Consider the following 18,504-nt stretch of genomic DNA (forward strand, 5'->3'; position numbering starts at 1 on the left):
TTTGGCTGCCAGAGCAGGAGAGCTGCAGCCAGCACACCCAGCCCTGTACCGCATCGCACCTGGGCCCCTCCAGCACAGAGCTTCCCCACACACCCGTCTCTGCATCTCTTTCAAAGAGTTTATTAGAAGTAAGTATTTACATCTATTGCAAATGGTTAATAGGCAACATGGGACTGAGAGCTCCCCTTGGGTAGGGAAGGATAGCAAGGGCCAACTGCTCACCTCCCCACCCTCCCTGGAAGCGGAGGGCAGCCTTCCCAGCTGCAGGTGGCTCAGATGAACCAGCAGCAGGATGAAAGCCCTTTCCTCTCCCAGGACAACCCACAGCGGGCTCCTCCTCTGCCCAAGATAAGAGCTTCCCGCTCCCCTGGTACTGGCTCTGACTAGGCTGAAGGATGGATGGGAAAAGGGCTGCAATAGAAGTGAGGCAACTGCTCCTACTGCTGGGTCAAAGAACACTCTCCTCGCCTCTGGGGTGGGAACAGACGGTGCTGTCCCAAAGGGAAGGTCAGAAGGAGACCGTGCTGGATGATGCCTCCTGGCTCTTACCCTACAAGGGCAGGAGGAGACAAAACTGAGCACCTTTTTGCTGTCCTTTCTTCCCCAGGAGTCTGACCAGCACAGAGGAGAGGATTAGGAGGATTTCTTGAGAAACACTGCCAGTGCGTGGCACACAGGGCATTCCTCACCCCTTAGATAATCACGGGATGCAGTGCTGCTGGGGCAGGAACCAACAACTGTCCATCCCTACCGTACTGCTCCAGAAGCCAAAATCCTTATGGAAGCATCTAGTTCTGGCCTCCCTAGAGGGTCACGTTCCCATCCCAAACTGTCCATCTGCAGCAGCCCATTCCTAAATGAACTGGCGGAGCAGATGGGGTTTGTGCCTTGGCTGACTTCCATTCCAGTCTTTGCCCTGGAGCCAGTAAGGCAGCAGAAGTGCTCTAGTTAACCTCTCCTCCTCCCATACAGGCTCTAACTCAGCCAGCAGAACTTAAAGTTAATAGAGTACATCCTCTGGGCTTTGAACACAGACCACAGGAGGAGGAGATGCCCAGCACCACGCAGCTCCAAAGGCGGCAGTTCCCAGGCCCAGCTTATGCTATCCTAGTAAGACTGTTCACTGGTTCAGGAGTGGAAGTGAAAGGTAAGTGCAGATGGCAGTAGCTATACTGTTGTGTTCTTGTCAAGAGGCACCTCTTACCCCTTAACTGAAGGAGGGAGGATACCTGTGGTCCATATTACTCTGGAGGGCAGCTCACAGTCCCCTGGGGATCAGGCACACATGGTACGGAAAGCTCCAGGCCTCTCTGCAGGGGTGACAGTGACCTACAACACCCAGTATTTCTCCTAGCAGCAGTGGAGGTTTCTCAGTTATGGCTTTTTTCTTTTTAAAGATACAGAAAGAGGTTAGAGATGCTTTACCAAGTGCTCACTAGCAAGTACACCTCCCTCCTGCATCCTCTGTTCAGAAACATCTAACTCTGCCTCCTCCATAAGAGACACTGCTGGCTTTCAGCTCTACCAGCAGCGCTGTGGGACAGCCACCAGCTCCTGGGCCGGGGGTCACTATGCCAGGAGGCGTATGACGCCGTTGTCCGAGCCCAGGAGGAGATGGCATTTCGTGGGCAGCACCGCCAGGCTGGTCAGTGTACCCCGAAAATTCTCCGAGCTCAGCTTGGTCGTGCTGATGGGCAGGGCTGAGGACTCCAGCATGGAGTAGACACCAATCTTGTTGGCCACAGTGCCAGTGACCACTTCGTTGCCATAGAGGTCAAACGCGTGGATGGGTTCAGATGCAGATTTGTAGTGGTGCAAAGGTTTCTGCTCCAGTTCCTTCCAGACGGTCAGGGAATGATCCGAAGAGGAGCTGATTAGCACATTGCCCTCTGCAGCCTGCAGGAGAGGAAAGGCCAGTGAACCAATACTGCTGCAGTAAAAACTCCCAATCTCATCCTGCAAATGAGATTAGCAGGTAGCTGCCAATAATCCAACAGTCGCAATGCAATCCCTTGGGACAGTCCCAGCCATTTCCAAGCAACTGATGGTACTGAGCAGTATTGACAAGGCATCCAGGTGGACGCTGCAAGCTACAAGACTCTGTGGTAGCTGGCAGCCTCCTCTAGTGCTATCCTCCAAGAGATGGGCTGTGCCTCTTCGCAACAACATCCTGATACCCAACACAACTAATTTATCATCTGTTACTACCGCAGCAGGTAAAGAGATTATCATGCGGACTCCCTCTCCATTAAACCACCTGCCAAATTATCTTCCTTCTCAGGAAAAGGAATTGGGAGGCTCTCTCACAGTAGAAAATACTGCTGAGGGTAGAAGAAGCCCAGAGCTGCTTATTAGCAGAGCTAGTGAGAGGGTAAACAACTCACACTGCTGAACTTTGTTTAACCTGCATTTGGGTCGAGGACACTGGAGCCCCAGCGCTGCTCCCTGAGGGTGGGTAAATATAGACAAGAGTTATTCATTAGAGCAACACTCTCCCAGGGGGGCTGAGAGACCTGCGGAGAAAACAACACATTTGCTTCTTCACGGGAGACGTGGCTCCTCCCTGCCTCTGCTGCAGACCTGCTCGGCAGGGACTGACACCTGGGAGGGCTGATCTCCGTTCAGCACAGCTTGGACCAAGAACAGCCGCCCACAGCACTAACCATGGGGCAGGAGAGCTTGAGCAGCCTCTTAGGGACACAGCAAGGGATGGAGGAACGCCCAGAGGATGGAGCAGACAAGCCTTGCCAAGCAGCATGTGCCAGAAGGATGCTCCACGCAACCTCAGAGGATCGATGAGGTCCACAAATCAGCCCCCCACCCCGATCCCAGCTGAACCTCTCACCTTAATCTGCAGGATGTCTCCCTCATGGGCAGGCCACCCCCGCATGATGAGTCCTGTCCTGGTGTCCAGCAGCACAATGAAACCAGAGGAGAAGCCAGCCATAACGCTGCGCCCGTTAGGACTGACAGCCAAACAGCGGATGAGCCCAGCGCTCACCCCACTGGCCAGGCGAAACTCGTGCTGCAAGAGAGAGAGTCCAGCTACTGGGGGACGAAGATCAGGGGATCCCGCATTTAGGGGACAAGAGACCCTGGGGTCCAGCTGGCTTTTGTGGAGTCATCACAGCTGGCTTTGGGCCAGCCATGATCCCATCATTAAGTACACGGAAGAGGGTGGCTCGCAGAGCGCCAGACTCCCTACCTGTAGTCCTGGCTTCCTGTGATCGATGAATCGCAGCACAGAGTCTGCGCTGGCCACAGAGATGCTGTGATAGGGAGGTGGCATGGTGGTCACAGCTGTGATGGGGACTTTGCTGTCTAATTCATCAAAAGTCCGGAGAAGTTTGCCTGTGAAAACATGATGGAGAAGTTACAGCAGTAGATGTATGGAGAAGGTACACAGGAAATCTCCAGTTCTGCACTGTTTTTTAACAGGAGCCATCAAAACTCAGTATGGCCCTTCTGTTCACTCCAGCCAGCCCTCACCCTTTCCCTTCTTACCTGTGAACTGGTCCCAAATGTGCACGGTCCCATCACAGCTCACCACGTGCTGCGATGCCTCCAGCTGGCTCACGTAGAAAACTGACTTCTTGTGCTCTGCGTACGTGAAGCGCGGTGGCACCTCACTGGTGCCATCCCCGTAGTTGTACAAGGGCCAAAGGCGGACAGTTTTGTCCTTGCTGCCACTAAGAAAGAAGTCCTCGCTGCTGAGCGGTGCCACACACTTGATGGCCCCTGAATGCCCTGAGAAACTCTGCAGCTTGATCTGGTGGAAGTGGAAGCGGGGGTCGTGTTGGCTCACCCCAATTTCATACTGCCAGTAGGCCAGCCAGTTCCCACACAGCATGTGGGTGCTGCGAGGAAGGTCATGCTTCAGGGCATTCTCCTCGCTGGATGAGCTGGGAATAAAGCCATCAGTGCCAGCACTGAGGCGAAGTAAGCCAAGACCCTCATGCTGCGTGTCCACAGGGACCTGGATGCGGTTCCCTACCAGCACGCTCCCAAAAGTACCAGAGTGACTGTCCTCGTGGTGGCTAGAGAAGGGCTCGGTCCCTCGCGTATCTTGCTCTGAGCCCACTGCACTCCGTGTTTGTTCCAGGCTAACCACCTGCAGGCTCTTGGGGTTCACGTTCTCCAGGTAGAGGCTGGCCAGCTTCTCAACCAGCGCGTGGTTGGGCACAACCGTCCGGATAACGTCACCTGAAGAGAGAGAATGTGGCTCCAAGGGAAGGAATTTCCCCATCGTCATCCCGCTGCCACCACCGACAGAACAAGGGTCAGCACGGGGCCGAGAACACAACGCGCCCCACAAGCCACTCACACGCTGCTCCCAGCCAAAGCAGCCTGAAGCCCAGTGGGCTCCCGACCCAGCAAGCAGACCAAACCACAGTGCAGAAGCTGTCGGTTTCCCCCAGCAGCCTCACGCCCTCCGACTTCTCCTGCGTTCAGGTCCAGCATGCCTGCGCAGAGCATGGAGCGCTCTCACAAATACCAGGAGATGGTGGCCAAGCCGTACCTAGCAAGCAAGAGAAGGGGATGTAGGTGATGTAGGCCATCTCAGGGTTAAACACCTTCTGTAACTCCATCAGCACAGCCGGATCCAGGGCCAGCAGCTTCCCATCCGAGAGGGGCACCTCCATCACCGGCACCTCACAGCTGCTCAGTGACTCTGCCGTCAACCCCTAGACAAGAGAAGACAGGAAGATACCCAAGATCAGATGCTCTCACCACGTAATTAATTACGCAAACACAGCCTGGGATGGATGCTGCTGACACCAGTGCTGGTGTATGCAGGTATGCCCACCACATTCCTGCGACTGGGTACTGGGGGATGGCAGGAGGACCTCTCCCTCATCACTGACCTGGTCTTGCAGCTCCTGCAGCAGTGAGAATGCCCCAAAGAAGTTTCTCACTGTGTCACTCAAATGCTGCTGCACCATCTCCTGCCCAATCCGCAGGCAGATCAAGGCAATGAGGCTGATTGTCTTAACGCACAGGACAATACGGGCCTGGGCACCACTGGGGAAACTGAAGAGGACATCCATTACCAGCTTGCCCTCCACATATCCCTTTTCCCCTCCTCTGCTTCATGCTTCCTGCCTTGTCTGTGTTATCAGAAGGTCTTGAGCAGCACAAGCTCTACACGCATGCTCTGTACCAGTGCAAGGAGGTGCACATCAGGGCAGGAGCAGCCCCACAACCCCACGAGCGTTAAGGCCCTCAAAGAACCGTTTCCAAATCCCCGATTTCGAGTTGTGCCGATCCTGGCTGAAGGCACGGCAGACTGCAGTGCTTACCCAACGGCCGGCGAAGTGAGGAAGCCCAGCACCGGGAGCAGCACCTCCTGGCTGATCTTGGGGAGAATGTCCATGAGCGTGGTGTCCGAGAGACACACCACGATCTTCTGCGTCAGCGTCACAGCAGCCAGGAGCCCTGCCTCCTTCCGACTGTTCAGCCGGCCACCACCGGCCACGCTGCTGGGCGCAACCTGCAAACGGAGTCCTTCAGTGCCAGGGCCACCATCTCCCCAGCAGGACACATCAAGGGTGATCCCAGGATCACCCGAGCTCAGCCTCAAAACCCAGCACGGTAGTGCTGGTCACAGCTCCTGGGAGAGGAACCTGAGCACTGAGTCTCAACAGCAACTCGTGTCTTGCACTCAAGGGATGAGCCTGAAAACTGACGGACAGCTGTCAGCACAGGAGATGAGCCTGGAGAGAATGGGGCACAACATCCCGACATCGCACGCGTCCTCTGGAGGGCATGTCCCTGCAGGATGCTCCCGCAGCTGGGAAACTCAGAGGGGAGAGAGACAACCCCGGACTGGCCCAGACCATCACCAGCCAGGACACCGCAGAGGTGTCCTGAGTTTGCCAGAAGAGGGCAAACCTATTGCGTACACGCAACTTAAAGCAAGAATCAGTGTCTTCATCCCATGCTACGTTGAGCCTGGATGCACAGACTGCAGAGGAGCAGTCCTTGCAGGAAATATCCAAGCACAAATTATGGGCAAACCTGCTGCTGACTTCGAGAACTCCAGCTGTTAATAACTTCATTAAGCAGAAAAGCGCATCCTTTTTTGCTGACAATGTACCGATGCTGGTTACAGCAATGCCAAGGAGTTAACATCAGCAGCAACACTAAAAGATTTCTTTCCAGATTGTCCTATTTCCTAACTCCTAGACAAATCAAACACCCAAGAAGAGAGAGCCAATAGCAAAAACCACAAACAATTCCCAGTTTCCACTATATTTCTTGTACACCTGCCATCTTCCAGCTCATCACAGAGGCTCTTCCTCTCACAAAATATCCGCTCTGCCAAATCCTGCAAGAAGGATTGACTTTATCCTATTTGTGACCCGCAAGCTTCATCGTTTTAATATCGGGTTGCCAAATGCTGTTCACAGGGGTATTAATCCCCCCAGCACCCCCAGGCAATTAGTAAAGCAAAGCACAACAGCTGGACCTATGATTGCAACTGGGTGGAGAATGATTTTGCTGAAAAATGGGATTTTTTCCCCTGAAAAATCTCCCCTTCAACACTGGAAAAACTGACAATGTCTTTTTGTTTTCTTTAAATGAACAGCTGTGGCCTCTTTTCCTCTATGTTTAAATTATCAAAAAGCTATTGAAGTTTTCCATTTAAACAAGAATCCATAACCAAAGTGTTTATAACCACTAAAAAGGGAGCAATATGAAAAATAAGCCTGTTTAAAACATTTTTTTTAATGAAAAATTGGTTTGTTTTTCAACCAGCTGCATTACACACATTTTCTTCCTGCTATTCAGCTATGAATTGCGAGCTGAAAAGTTTGTAAGTCTTGCCAGTATTTTTCATGCAGTTGAAAAACCTCCTTTAGCCTCTCCCCAGCTCATCCCCTATCTACCCATACAGACCTCTAAAAACACTCACTCCGGCAATCCCGCAGCAACCCAAGCGGCTCCGCCTGCCCATTATCACAATCCCACCCTTGTGCCAGCTCTTGTTTTGGCACGCTCACCCAGCAAAGCAAAAGAAAACCTTTTTCTCCGGCTTCGCGAGTGTCAGCAAAGGGTCTGGACAGGGAAAGCCCCCGGCTGAAACGGGGAAGGAGGGGCTGCGGCAGCCCGATGCCGATCCGCAGCGGCCGAGGCTTGCTAAAGAGCAGAGCCCACGTACGCAGCTGCGCGCTTCACTGGAAGCAGACGGGAGCTTATGGCTGGGGGTGAAAGTGCCTCTTCTGGCTGCATCAGCACAGCCCTTCTCGGCCAACGCAGCAAGAGCTGCTCAGCCCACGCTGGCCCGGACGGAGCTCAGCCGAGCGCAGATTTCTATGCAGGGGGCTCCCGGTGAGGCTGGACTATTTTCTGCATATCCTCCTTTTGCGCCTGGACGCAGCTCTCGCCCCAACACGCACAAGAAGAGGAGAAAAGGCAATACTAACCAGGTAGCTGATGTAGGGCAGGTACTGGTAGGTGAGGACAGGCTCTCCATACAGGTACGCCACGTGCACGAGACAGGCCAGCACGGGCTTGGACACCTGATCTCCCAGCACCGGCCGTTTTTGGTAGATATTTCCTGTACTCAGGGGACTGTTCTCATCGTTGCTTGGTACAAACTGCTGCCTGGTGGGGCCTGCCCAGAGACAACATCATGAGCTGAAGCAGCAGGCTACACCCAAGCCACAAGGCACCCAGCAGACTGTTTTGGGGCACAGCCCACCCCGGGACCCTGGGGTCCGAGGAGCAGACATTACCGACGTAGCAGGACGTGAGCAGACGGAGCAGGTTCCTGGCGATGAAGCGGGACGTGACGGTAGGGCCCAGCTTGGCTGAGAGCCACCTCACCATCTTACAGGCTGTGTCTGCAAAACAAAAACAGTCGCAAGGACAGAGCCCAGCACAGCGCAGATTAGCTATCACCCGCCTGCTGCCCAGACCCTGCCTGCTGCAGGCAGCTCCCTGGGTCTCAGATCCACATGCTTCAGTGGAGTCCTGGCCTTTTACACTGGTTTCATCGCTGTCCCCAAGCTGGGACCATAGACACCCCCAAATCTGGACCCACTTCTTCCCAGGCTCTCCCCTTCTCCCGCTCACTGCTCTACTGGGTGTTTGCCACGCTCGGCAGAAAGGCTCAACACTAGCAGGGTCTTACCCAGGAGTATCGTCTGCTCTTTGTCATCAGAGTGATCCGGCAGCTCCTCTCCCTCTCCATCCTCTGGCTCGCTGCTGTCATCAGCCAGGGCAACATCCACAGAGGCACCAGCATCCACAGCCACCCTCAGCTCTGCATCAACCGCAGCGTCATCGTGCTCCTCTTCATCATGCTCCTCTTCCTCCTCCTCCGAGTCCTCGCTCTGTTTCAGGTCCTGGCTGCTGTCCATTGACTTCAAGCTGCTCTTGTCCTTCTGGGAATCCCCGTCCGCAGGTCTGTCCTCTCCCAGGGACACCTCGCTGGCACTGCTCTTGTCGCTCAGCCGCCCAAGGCTGAGCGATTCCTGCTCCTGAGGCTGCAGGGACTCCCCGACATAGAGGCCGCTCTGGAAGTCCTCGCTCTCGGGCAGGTAGGCTTGGTCGTGGAAGCTGACACCAGAGGTGTAGTCAAGGAGGTCGAGTGCAGCGGAGCTGTGCTCCACATCCATTTTGATCTCCTCCCCAAACACGCATGACACCGGGCTTTCCCCTCCACTTTCATCATCTTCAGCCGTGCCGAGGAGGGATTTGCTCTCCTCCCGTGAGCTCTCGATGCCAACAAGAATCTGCAGGATGTGTGGCAGCAGGTTCAGGAGGAAGGACTGCAGCCCCAAGCGCACTATCAACTGGGCGACAAAGCAGTCTGTGTAGAGGTAGAACCTGCCATGGCGGTAGCAGGGAGTCTCATACGCTCCGATCAATGGCTTGAGCAAGTATTTATTGGCATTCTTCGGACCTAGGGATTTAGCTATAGGTTCAAAGAGATACCACGCTGCGTAGACAGCAGTATTCTCCTCGGACATCAGAGATAATATGAAGGGCAGAAGAATCTCCAAGCCTTCAGGAGTGATTTCAGAAAGGATCCCCTCCAGCTGCTGCCACAGCTGGAAAACAAGTTCCCGGCCCTGACCTTCATCCTCTATCTTCTTTGCCTGATAGGTGAAAATGAATTTGTGCAGGGTTGGGAAGTATGTGGGGAAGGGGACAATAGAGCTGAAGGGACTGAGGAGCTGCGTGGGACAGGGCGGGGGGAGGCCCTGGGAAATGGGGTTGTATTCAAACAACTGCACCGCGCCCTTGCCCGGCCTGGTCTTCAGAAGCTTCTCCACCGGCACGCTCAGCTGCAGCAGGACGTGCAGCACGTGCTGCAGCGGGGCCGGGATCTCCTTGGGATGGTAGCGGCACAGATTGCGCACCATCAGGAACCGCTCCAACAGGGATGCATCAGGCTTCGAAGCACGAATCCTTGGTGCAAATATAATCTCAGCTACCAGAATGCCCAAAGCTTGCATGTCCCTCTGGAAGAGGTCCGAGAGACCCAGGGGTGGCTCTTCCCATGGCTGCTCCATTAGCTGCATCTCACTGCTTAAGCCTTTAACCAAGAAATTGTCCAATTTCTCCAGTTCTTCCAGGGCCTGGAGCGGATTGAACCCTTCAGGAAGCGTGATCTTCATGTCAGCCTGATCCACAGCGCCTGCCTTGCTCCGACGGAGAGGTCGGACACCTGAGGTTTTCCCTTCGGTGGCATAAGCAGGAAGGGTGGAGGGCTGTGCTGAAGGCACAGCGGCACAGGGCTGATCAGCAGCTCTACTAGTAGCAGAAATCGAATCCAGGGCTTCCATGCCTTGCTCTAAATCATCCTCACCAGCGAGGGGTTTCTCCCCAGGCCAAGTGGTTTCACTAGGAGTAGCCTCCAGGACCAGTCCATTCACCGCATCTGTCACCTGGCCTTGGATATCCTCCAAAAACACAGTCTCCCTGATGTTCTGGAGAAGAGGCCGGGCGATGGCTGGAGCTTCAGCAGGTGTGTAGGCGGGTCCCACCATGCGCCTGGGATGCGGCTGGTCGAAGAGCTGCACAACCCCGTAAGTCGTCAGATGCGTGTGGTTGTCTACTAGATGGAGGCAGACGTTCTTCTCCTTGACAGCATCCTTCCCTAGCAGCTTGTACCCAAAAGTGAGATCAATCCAGTGGTGGAGGTCCTGAGAAACTTCCCGGCTCTCAAGCAGCATGCGGTGGACTTCGATGAACTCCTCGTAGGAGCTACACCAAGACGGCACATCCAGGTCAGGCATGTCCGGATGGATGGATCGGAAGATGGAGGGGTCTGTATAAAACTCTGGGATGCACTCATCCGGGGTCCAGCTCTGCATGCGCTCCATGCTGGCTGGATACTCATTGGGCTCCCACTGCGACCTCACGTGGCAGCACAGCACTGCCTTGGGTGTCCTCCGAGCCGTGTACACATAGTAGGTGATATCCGAAAGGACATCGGAGATGTGGTGGGGCACGTGGAGCTGCTCCCCACTTGACCCACCAGCAACAAACGCCTGCTTGGTCATCTCGTAGGTGAAGTCCAGCTGCTTGTCTCCCTTGTTGAGTCGGAACTTGGATTTCCTTAGGTCCCTGAACTTGCCGTTTTTGGTAGTGAAGTCCACCACCCATGGAAGAACCGGGTGATAATTGGGGTCTCCCATTCTCCTCCCAGCCAAACTGTTTAGACGCATAAGGTAGTCAAAGTTGCTGACCTGCCCATGTACCCACTGTAACACCAGGTCTCGGAGGTCCTTCTGGCAGGCGGCGCACCTCGCCTCCTGCCCTTGCACGCCAGCACTGCTTCGCTCGCTCGTTCGTTCCAGACCAGCCTCCAGATTCACTTCCTCCTTCTTTGGTCCCTCGTACTCTCTGAAGTTCACACGAAGCTGGCTGCACAGCTTCTCGTCCACAGCCACATCCCGAAGGGAAAAAGCACCGCAAGCCAGACCTGCCTGGTGACAAGCCTTCATGGCCTGCAGCACGTGGAAGAGGAGGAAGAGGATTTTGGCGTGGCTGTTGGTGAGCTTGGCCGGGCTGAAAGTCACGATGTCATGCAAACAGTACTGCACGTAAGGGTAAACGACGTACAGCATGTTGGCCGACTCCAGCAGAGCTTCTGCCTGCAGCACGTTGGGGCAGGAGGGCACCCCCTTGGTGGCCGCCATGCTATCCTTGGCGGGGGAAGCACCGGGTACGCTCTTGCCCACCTGAAGGACGGGGCAGCCGTAAGCCTTCTGCAGGGCGGCCCGCAGCGCATCCAGGGCCGGCACGGTGGGCGGCGCATCAGCGTGCCAGTACTGCCGCACATGGAGGCAGTGAGCCCGGCACCACAGGTTTCGGTAATTCTGGGAGGCGACGCTCTGCATGAAGCCGTGCAGGGTCTCCAGGCTGCCGTTACGCTGGTCGGAGGCGGGGGGCTGCACCCGCAGGGGGTACGTCAGCCGGTCCTTCCGCAGCCCGTGGATCTCCACCCGGGTCCAGCCCGTGGGCAGCTTCTGCACGGAGTGCTGCAGGAACGTCCTTACCTCCACGTCACTCAGGCCCTCCGGCCGCGGGCACAGGCCGGGCAGCACCCGGCGCTCTTTGAGGCTCGCCAGCCATTTCACCGGGACGAAGGCGGTAACGTGGGTCCCCTCGGCAGCGGCGGCCAGCTGCCGGCGGTCGATGTTCAGGTCCTTCTCCACGCTCTGGAGGAAGCCGTCCATATCGGCTTCTGCTGGAAGAAAGATGGCCCAGAGAGGCTGCGAGTGAGCGGATGAACGTGGCACCGTCCCTGCCCTCCCCGTGGGAGCCCCAGCTCCCCCGCCAAGCAGACACCACGCAGCAAGTCTCACTTCCCCGTTGCCAACCGGGGAAAAAAATGCTGGTTTTAGGAGCTTGCTCAAAAGATGCTATATCTGGGAGGAGTGAGGGTTGAGAAGGGACCAGCCCTGGCCGGGGGGGGGACCCGGTGGGACCTCCGCAGCCCCAGGGCCATGGAGGGGGACATGATGGGACCGGTGGGGGGGCACGGTGGGACCTGCAGAGCCACAGGGCTGGGGAAGGGGACACGACGGGACCCCTGCAGCCCCAGGGCCGGTGGGTGGGGGGAGACGATGGCACCCCGCAGCCCCCGTGCTGGGGAAGGGGGCACGAAGGAGGCCCGATGGGACCTCTGCAGTGCCAGGGCCAGGGAGGGGACACACAACGGCATCTCCGCAGCCCCGGGGGGTGACCCGAGAGGCTGCCCATCAGCAAGGAGCACGTCCCCAGCCCCAAGCCAGGGGCCACGGCCGGAGAGGCTGCCGCCAGCACCGTGCCCTAGCCCCGGGCCCCCACAGGGCCCGTGCTACCGGGGGGGGGGGGGGGCCAGAGCCCGGGCTGGGCCCCACGGGCCCGAGGACTCGTCCCGGGAGCCCTCACCCGTCCCGGGGGGGGGCCCTCACCGCCCCGGGGCCCCCGCAGCGCCCGGCCCGCGGCCCCGCGTTACCTGGCGGCGGCGGCGGCGGGCTCAGCCGCGGCGGGCGGCAGCGGGGGCGGCGCGGGCCCCGGCCATGTTGGTCAGGTGACGGCGGTCACATGCGGCCGCCGCGCCGCCATGTGCCCGGGGACGCGGGGCTCGGGGGGGGACACACACACACGGGACACACACCCCGCCGAGCCCCGGGGCCCCCGGAGCGGCCGCAGCAGGGGCCGGGAGCCCCACTCGGGACGCGGGGCCGGGCTCCCTCCAGCTGCCGCTGGGGCGGGGGAGGGGGGGGGGGGAGGCGGGTTGCGTAAGGCCGGGGCGCGGTGCCTATACATGGGCAGGCGGCGGGGCATGACGCGGTAGCGCCGCCGCCGCGGCTGGCTGAGGTCACCGTGACGTCAAAGGTGCTCCGGGCTGTCAGCTGGAGTCGGGCGAGCCGCGCTGACGAGGCAGCCGGCCTTAAAGGGGTCCCCGCGGCGGCAGGTGGACCCCACCGGCGGCAGGTGAGTGCCGGGCTAGCCGGCGCAGGGGAGCGGGGCCGGGCCGCCCCCCTCCGCCCCGGGGCCCTCCTGCCCGCCTCTCCGCGGGGCCCAGCGCAGTCCCCGCAGGCTGGGGGGCCGGGGCGGAGCGGGGCGGGGCGGCCGGGCACTGCCCGGGCCCGGCCTCTGTGAGCCGGGCCGCGTCCCGCAGCCGCCGCCCGGGCTCTCGCGCCAGGCGCGGGGCCGCCGGGTGCGGCGCTGCCCGCGGGGGAGGTTGCCCGGGCACCCTCCTGCGGCCGGAGCCCACGCGGCCCCTTTAAGGGCGCAGGAGCGCCCGGCGGGCAGCGCCGCATGGCGCGGCGGCGGCAGCGCGTGGGAGTCACGTGGGCGGGACGTGGAGGCAGCCCATTGGCTCCCCGCCCCCTGCCCGCTGTAATCAGCTGTTACTGGGGCGAAGGGCAGGAAACGTCCTTAAAGGGGCACCGCATCCGCAGACCCCCGCTCAGCCCCCCCACCCCCCGGCTCGGCCCGCAGCAGCCAGCCGGAGCCGGGCCCGGGACGGGAGCTCCGCGGCTGCCCGCGGGGCTGTGGTGGGGCCCCCTCGCCGGACCGGGCCGCCCCTGCCCTCCGCTCCCCGCGTCCCGGCGACCGGCGCGGGAGGGCGCGGCCCCTTTAAAGAAGTTGTCCAGTCATCGCGCGGCGCTGCCAAGTCATCGGGGTCAGCCGAGTTCCCGCGGCCCCGCCCCCCGCGCCCGCCGATTGGTGCGCGGGGCGAGCGCTTACTTCTGATTGGCCGCCGACTTAGAGCAACTTCTCGGAATCGGGGCTGTGTCCCCGGCCCCAGCGCTGCAAGGCGCGGGCGGCGCCGCCCGAGGGCGGGAGGGGGAGGCCGGGGCGGCCCCGCGACAGCGCCGCGCCCCGCCAGGGGCCCTCCGGGAGGGCCGGGCCCTTTAAGAGCCGCCCTCCCCCCCGCCGCCTCCTTCACCCTCTTGAAAATGCCAACTCACAGCACGCGGGGCATGCCGGGAGCGCCGCGCCGCACTACACCTCCCGGCATGCCCCGCGGCGGGGCGGGCCCAGCCGTTTCCTAGGCAACCGCCGGTTAGCCGGGGGAGAGCCCAGCGCTCCCCCAGCGGGGTGGGCGGAGCAGAGCTCCTGCTCTACCTTTCCATTGGCTGGGCGGCGGGCCGTGCTGCGTCGCCATTGGCGGGAGCGAGCAGCAATCGCGGCGGGGGCGGGCGCGGCGGGGGCGGGGCCTGCACCGCCCGTGCCGGCAGACGATTGGTCGGGGGTGGGGCCGGTGGGTGGCTGCGTCATGACTCCGCCAGCTGATCCGAGACGGGAGCCGGCGCGCGCGGCGGCGGGGGGAGGCGGCGGCGGCGGCACCGGGCCGGGCCGGGCCGGGCCGGGCCGGGCCGGGCCCCAGCGGGGCGGTGGCGCCGGGCCGCGCCGCGCAGGTGGGTCCGGCGGGGCCGCGGTGGGGCGGGCGTTAAGGGCAGCCGAGCCCTGCGCCGGGCCGCCGGTGCGCCCGGGGGTCGAGGGGCTCGGCAGCCCCGCCGCGCCCGGTAGTCCTGCCGGGGAAGGTCACCTTTCCCCGGGGCATGGTGGCGGCGGGGGATTCGGCTCGGCGCGACCCTCCTGGGGCTCCGCGGGCGCCGCCTGGGCTTGGCGGCCTCGTCCCCGCTGGCGGCGGGGCGGAGGGGAGGGGGGTGGGGGGGTTGGGGCCGGGAGCGGGGCGCGGTCCCCGCTCCGGGGGGTCCCGGTGGGACGGGACGGGCCGCGGCCGGGGCCGCCCCGCGACGGGCGGTGGCCGCCCCGGGGGTGACCTTCACTCTGGGACTGGGCGGGGCAGACTTTGACCCGAGGCCGCTCCCCGCCGTGGGCACGGACCGGAGCATCCCGGGCGGCGGAGGGGGCGGGAGGTCGGCGGGGTGCCCCGGGGGACAGCGGAGGGACCGGCTTTACTGTGGAGCGGCGGGGGGGGGGGGGGGTGGGGGGTTGGTGTCTCCGTTAGAGGGGGAGGGGGAATTGGTTTTACCGAGAGGGGGGATGTTGGGGGGGAGGGTGACCCGGTTAAACCGGGAGCGGGGCACCAGCTGGGGGCACAGCGGGTTTTATTAGCGGGGCGAGCTCCCACCGGGGCCCTCCCCCGTGCCGGTGGGGCCTGTCGGTGCCGAGAAGGGGGTTGGTAGGGCCCCTCCCGTTACCAGCAGGACCCCCTCCCCCCTCGGTAGCCCCCGGTGCCGGCGGGGCCGGTGGCTCGGCGGCGGGTGCTGATTCACGGGCCGGCGGGGGTGGAGCAGGGCCGGGACCCGCTCACTGGAATCCGGACCAGATGTACCCGGCACGCCAGGAATGCTCGGCATCCCCGCCAGGCCCCGCCGCCGCCGCTGCGCCCCGGCCACCGGCCCCGCACCGGGAGCCTCCCCGCAGCCCCCCGCCGCGACACCCACCGGGACTCCGGCCTTCCCCCGCCGCCCGTGAAGGCTCGGGGCCAGCCGGGATCCCGAGTGCCTTTGGGGTGACGCTGGCAGGAGGATGCTGCAGGGCAGCTGCCGTGGTGACCGGCTGGGAGGGTTCCCGGGGCCGTCTGTCCCCACACCGGGGCCGTTTGTCCGTCCCCCCCCCGGTCCCCCCCCATCCCCCCCAGCGGGGCCAGACACCCGGGGGTTTCCCAGAACTCAATCCACGCTGGGCGGTGCGGAAAAGGGGATTTTTCCCTGAGTGGAAGGGGAAGCAGCGGGGTCCCACACCAGGCCCCGGGGCTGGCGTCCTCATTCTCTGACAAAATGACACGGAAAAAGGCTGCGCTCCCCGAAATTCCCCTGGCAGTGCCTTGGCAGCAGCCGCCTGACAAAGTGTCTCCCCGGCGGCGGCTGGCCCCCGGCCAGGTGGGACCCTGCCAGCTCGGATGCCCGAGGTGAGCAGCGGGGGAATGCCTTAACCCCTACCTGCGGTAGCCTCCCTGCCGTGGCCGCCGGTCCCTGCCGGAGCAGGTTACCTTATCTCTTATTTTCTGGCAGAAACGGCCTTGATTTCCCTGCCCGTCGCTCGCGTTTTAGGGCTGGCTGCAGGTGCCGGAGCCGATGCACCAGCTGCTTTGGGAGAGGGGAGGGATGGGAAGAGTCGAGGTCGGAGCTGCCTCTGGATCCCCCGCGACAGGGGGGTGATCCTGTGGGATCTCTGCCCTTGGGGGGAAGGACGAGGAGGTGGATCAGGACTTGGTGCCGGGGTGGGGGAGAGGAGCAGCTCTGCCGCCTGGGCTGGCTGCTGTGGGTGACAGCTCGGCGCGGTTCAATCCTGGCTCTGATGTGCGTGTTCCCTTCCAGGTGCTGCCCTGCCGCCCCGCTCCTGGCTAACCAGCACCAGTTCTTCAGTGGCAAGCTTTATGTCCTTCTCTAGTAGCTAAAGCTGCCAGTTGAAGAACTGTTGAATGTAGCCACTCTCTTCTCGTCACCGGGACCTTGGATGTCAGCCGGACCTGTGCCCTGCGCAACTGGGATGAGCCAGTCTGCAGCATCCCGTGGATTTGAGGGCTGAGGATGAGCCCGACCGGGATGAAGAAGTCTCCTCGCAGCCTCCAGACAGAGCCTTGGCTGGGGGATTGCCTGGCAGCGGGGCTGTCGAGCGGGGTCCCCCCTGCCGGTGGGGTGGCACTGAGCTGAGATGACTAGAGGAGACCAAAAGAGGCATTAAACTTTCTGTTTTGCTCAACAGTTCAGTTTTAGGAAGTTTGTTGCCTGTGGGGTGCCTGGACCTGCCTGGTGGGAGGATGGGGCGGGGGGGGGCTGTAGCTCCGGAGCTCAGTCTCCGGCCGATGCTGCGTTGGGGTCCACGGGTGGAGGGTTGGTTGCTCAGGTCCCCTTGGTTTGTCCCGAGCAAAAGAGGTGACCCAAGGCTGGGTGTAACTCACAGGACTGACCTGCTGCTGAGCTCAGGAGCAAGATTAATCCTGCAACACGCCGGGCAGTGGGATGGAGCCAGAGGAGAGGGCTGGCTCCACACCCACGCTGCCCTGGTGCGGGTCAGGGCTGGGCTGCCGGGAGCGGGTGACTCAGGGCCGAGTCACGCATGGCCCCAGACGTCTGTTCTGGGAACCGCCATCCAGCGAAGCCAGGCAGCCCCGTCTGCGGCTGGCCCTGGGGCAGTGCCGGATTCCAGGTATTTGGAACCGGCAGCGCTGAGAGGGGCCCAGGTGAACCTTGCTGGGCTCCTCCGTGGTCCAGGCTCTGCCTCGCTGGTGGGCAGAAGCAGAAGACTGCCCCGAAGGGGACTTGGAAGCTGCTCCCCAGGGATGGAGACCCCTCTGCCTTGCACCGGGTGAGAGGAGAGCTGTATGGCTCTCCTACAGCTCAGTGCAGGGTGAAATATCTCTGTGTGGATCCAGCAAGGGCTCCTGGGGACCTCTGCACCCCCGGAGGTGCCTCTCCCATGGGCCTGCCAGGACCAACGCCTCCCAGGCTGCCTTGGTGGCTGGGAAGCAGAGGAGCGTCCGGGTGCTGCTGCTCGGGACCTGCCAGGAAGATCACTGCTCATCCCAGCTCCGAGGGTGGGCAGGGAGGCATGGCCCTGTGCTGAAATGAGTCTGCACAGTCTCAACTAAAGCTGTCTGTCCAGGCTTCAGCCACCCAAGGTAAGGCTGCTGCCAAATTTTGGCACCTGGCAATGTGCAGAAAGTGACCTGGTGCCCATTAAGTGGTAGAAGTGGAGTAAATCTGTTGTCCTGGGGTTCTTCCTTCTTATATAAAGCTGCTCTCCTTGGTGTGTGCTTGCTGACGGCTACAAGAAGCCAAGTTTCTTTGGGGTCATTGTCACCCAGAGAGAGGGGGGCTGCTTGAACCCCTTCGGATCGCTCTTTGAGCAGAAAGGACCGCAGATGAACACCTCCAGCCTGAGGCAGAGCCAGATTCTTCCACCGCAGCTGCCCTGCTGCAAGTCCATACAAAATAGCTGGCGCCTGCTCAGCGCTCGAGTCCTGGAGTGCACCGAGGGGGCACGAAGTTGTGGGTGCGTGTGTGCAGGATGCCCGAGGGCAAGGAGGAGCAGCTCCCGGGCCGTGCTCCCCCTCCCATGCATCATGCGCAGTGCTGTCGATGCTTGATACAGAGGGGAGCTGCATGCCCTCGCCACCGGCGTCTCCGCCCTTGCGTGCTTCGGCAGACGAGTAATGCTTAGATTTGCTGCTTCCTCCTGTCGTTGCGAAGGACTGACCTGCTCTGCTGAAAACCAGCTCTTTCCCCAGTAAGATGTGGCTATTTCAGGGCAGAGAGTTGCTCTGAGCAGCAGCACCAAGCCCTTGAGGTCAGGAAATGTAGAACACCGCCTTTAAGGTCAACTTTTCATACGTGAGAAGGTGAAGAGTGCAAGTTTGTGCGTTTAACACAAAACCAGCACTGCAGTATCTCACCTGCTGAGCAAACAGGCTCGGGCTGTGGCTAGCCTGCGTTTAATGTAAAAGCAGAGGGTTTTTAGCCTGACAAAGTAAGCGTCCCTGTGGGAACTTGCCCCGCTCTCCAGGCTTACCCTTCCTCCTGCAAAGCCCCATGTGACCGGTGAGTAAGTGCAGTGTTTCCTGTAGAAAGCACA

The 18,504-nt window shown here is 61.0% G+C and overlaps 1 protein-coding gene and 1 long non-coding RNA gene across 2 annotated transcripts; one reads left to right on the plus strand and one right to left on the minus strand.

The window, feature by feature from the left end:
* Positions 1-98: 98 nt before the first annotated feature.
* Positions 99-12,729, minus strand: WDR81 (WD repeat domain 81). Its single transcript, XM_075518083.1, has 11 exons — positions 12,461-12,729; positions 8,138-11,707; positions 7,740-7,847; positions 7,428-7,618; positions 5,301-5,491; positions 4,866-5,031; positions 4,520-4,685; positions 3,505-4,203; positions 3,206-3,351; positions 2,846-3,025; positions 99-1,896 (listed from the first exon to the last, which is right to left on the minus strand). Exons 2-11 carry the CDS (start codon positions 11,694-11,696, stop codon positions 1,570-1,572), a joined length of 5,733 nt encoding a protein of 1,910 aa, XP_075374198.1. The 5' UTR covers positions 11,697-11,707; positions 12,461-12,729; the 3' UTR covers positions 99-1,569.
* Positions 12,730-14,298: 1,569 nt separating this feature from the next.
* LOC142417419 (uncharacterized) lies at positions 14,299-16,634 on the plus strand. The gene is made up of 2 exons (XR_012777985.1): positions 14,299-14,375; positions 16,248-16,634. It is a non-coding gene; the product is annotated as an uncharacterized LOC142417419 (long non-coding RNA).
* The last annotated feature ends 1,870 nt before the right edge of the window (positions 16,635-18,504 follow it).

The sequence above is a fragment of the Mycteria americana genome, chromosome 15 (genome assembly GCF_035582795.1).
Source record: "Mycteria americana isolate JAX WOST 10 ecotype Jacksonville Zoo and Gardens chromosome 15, USCA_MyAme_1.0, whole genome shotgun sequence".
Taxonomy (NCBI): Eukaryota; Metazoa; Chordata; class Aves; order Ciconiiformes; family Ciconiidae; genus Mycteria; species Mycteria americana.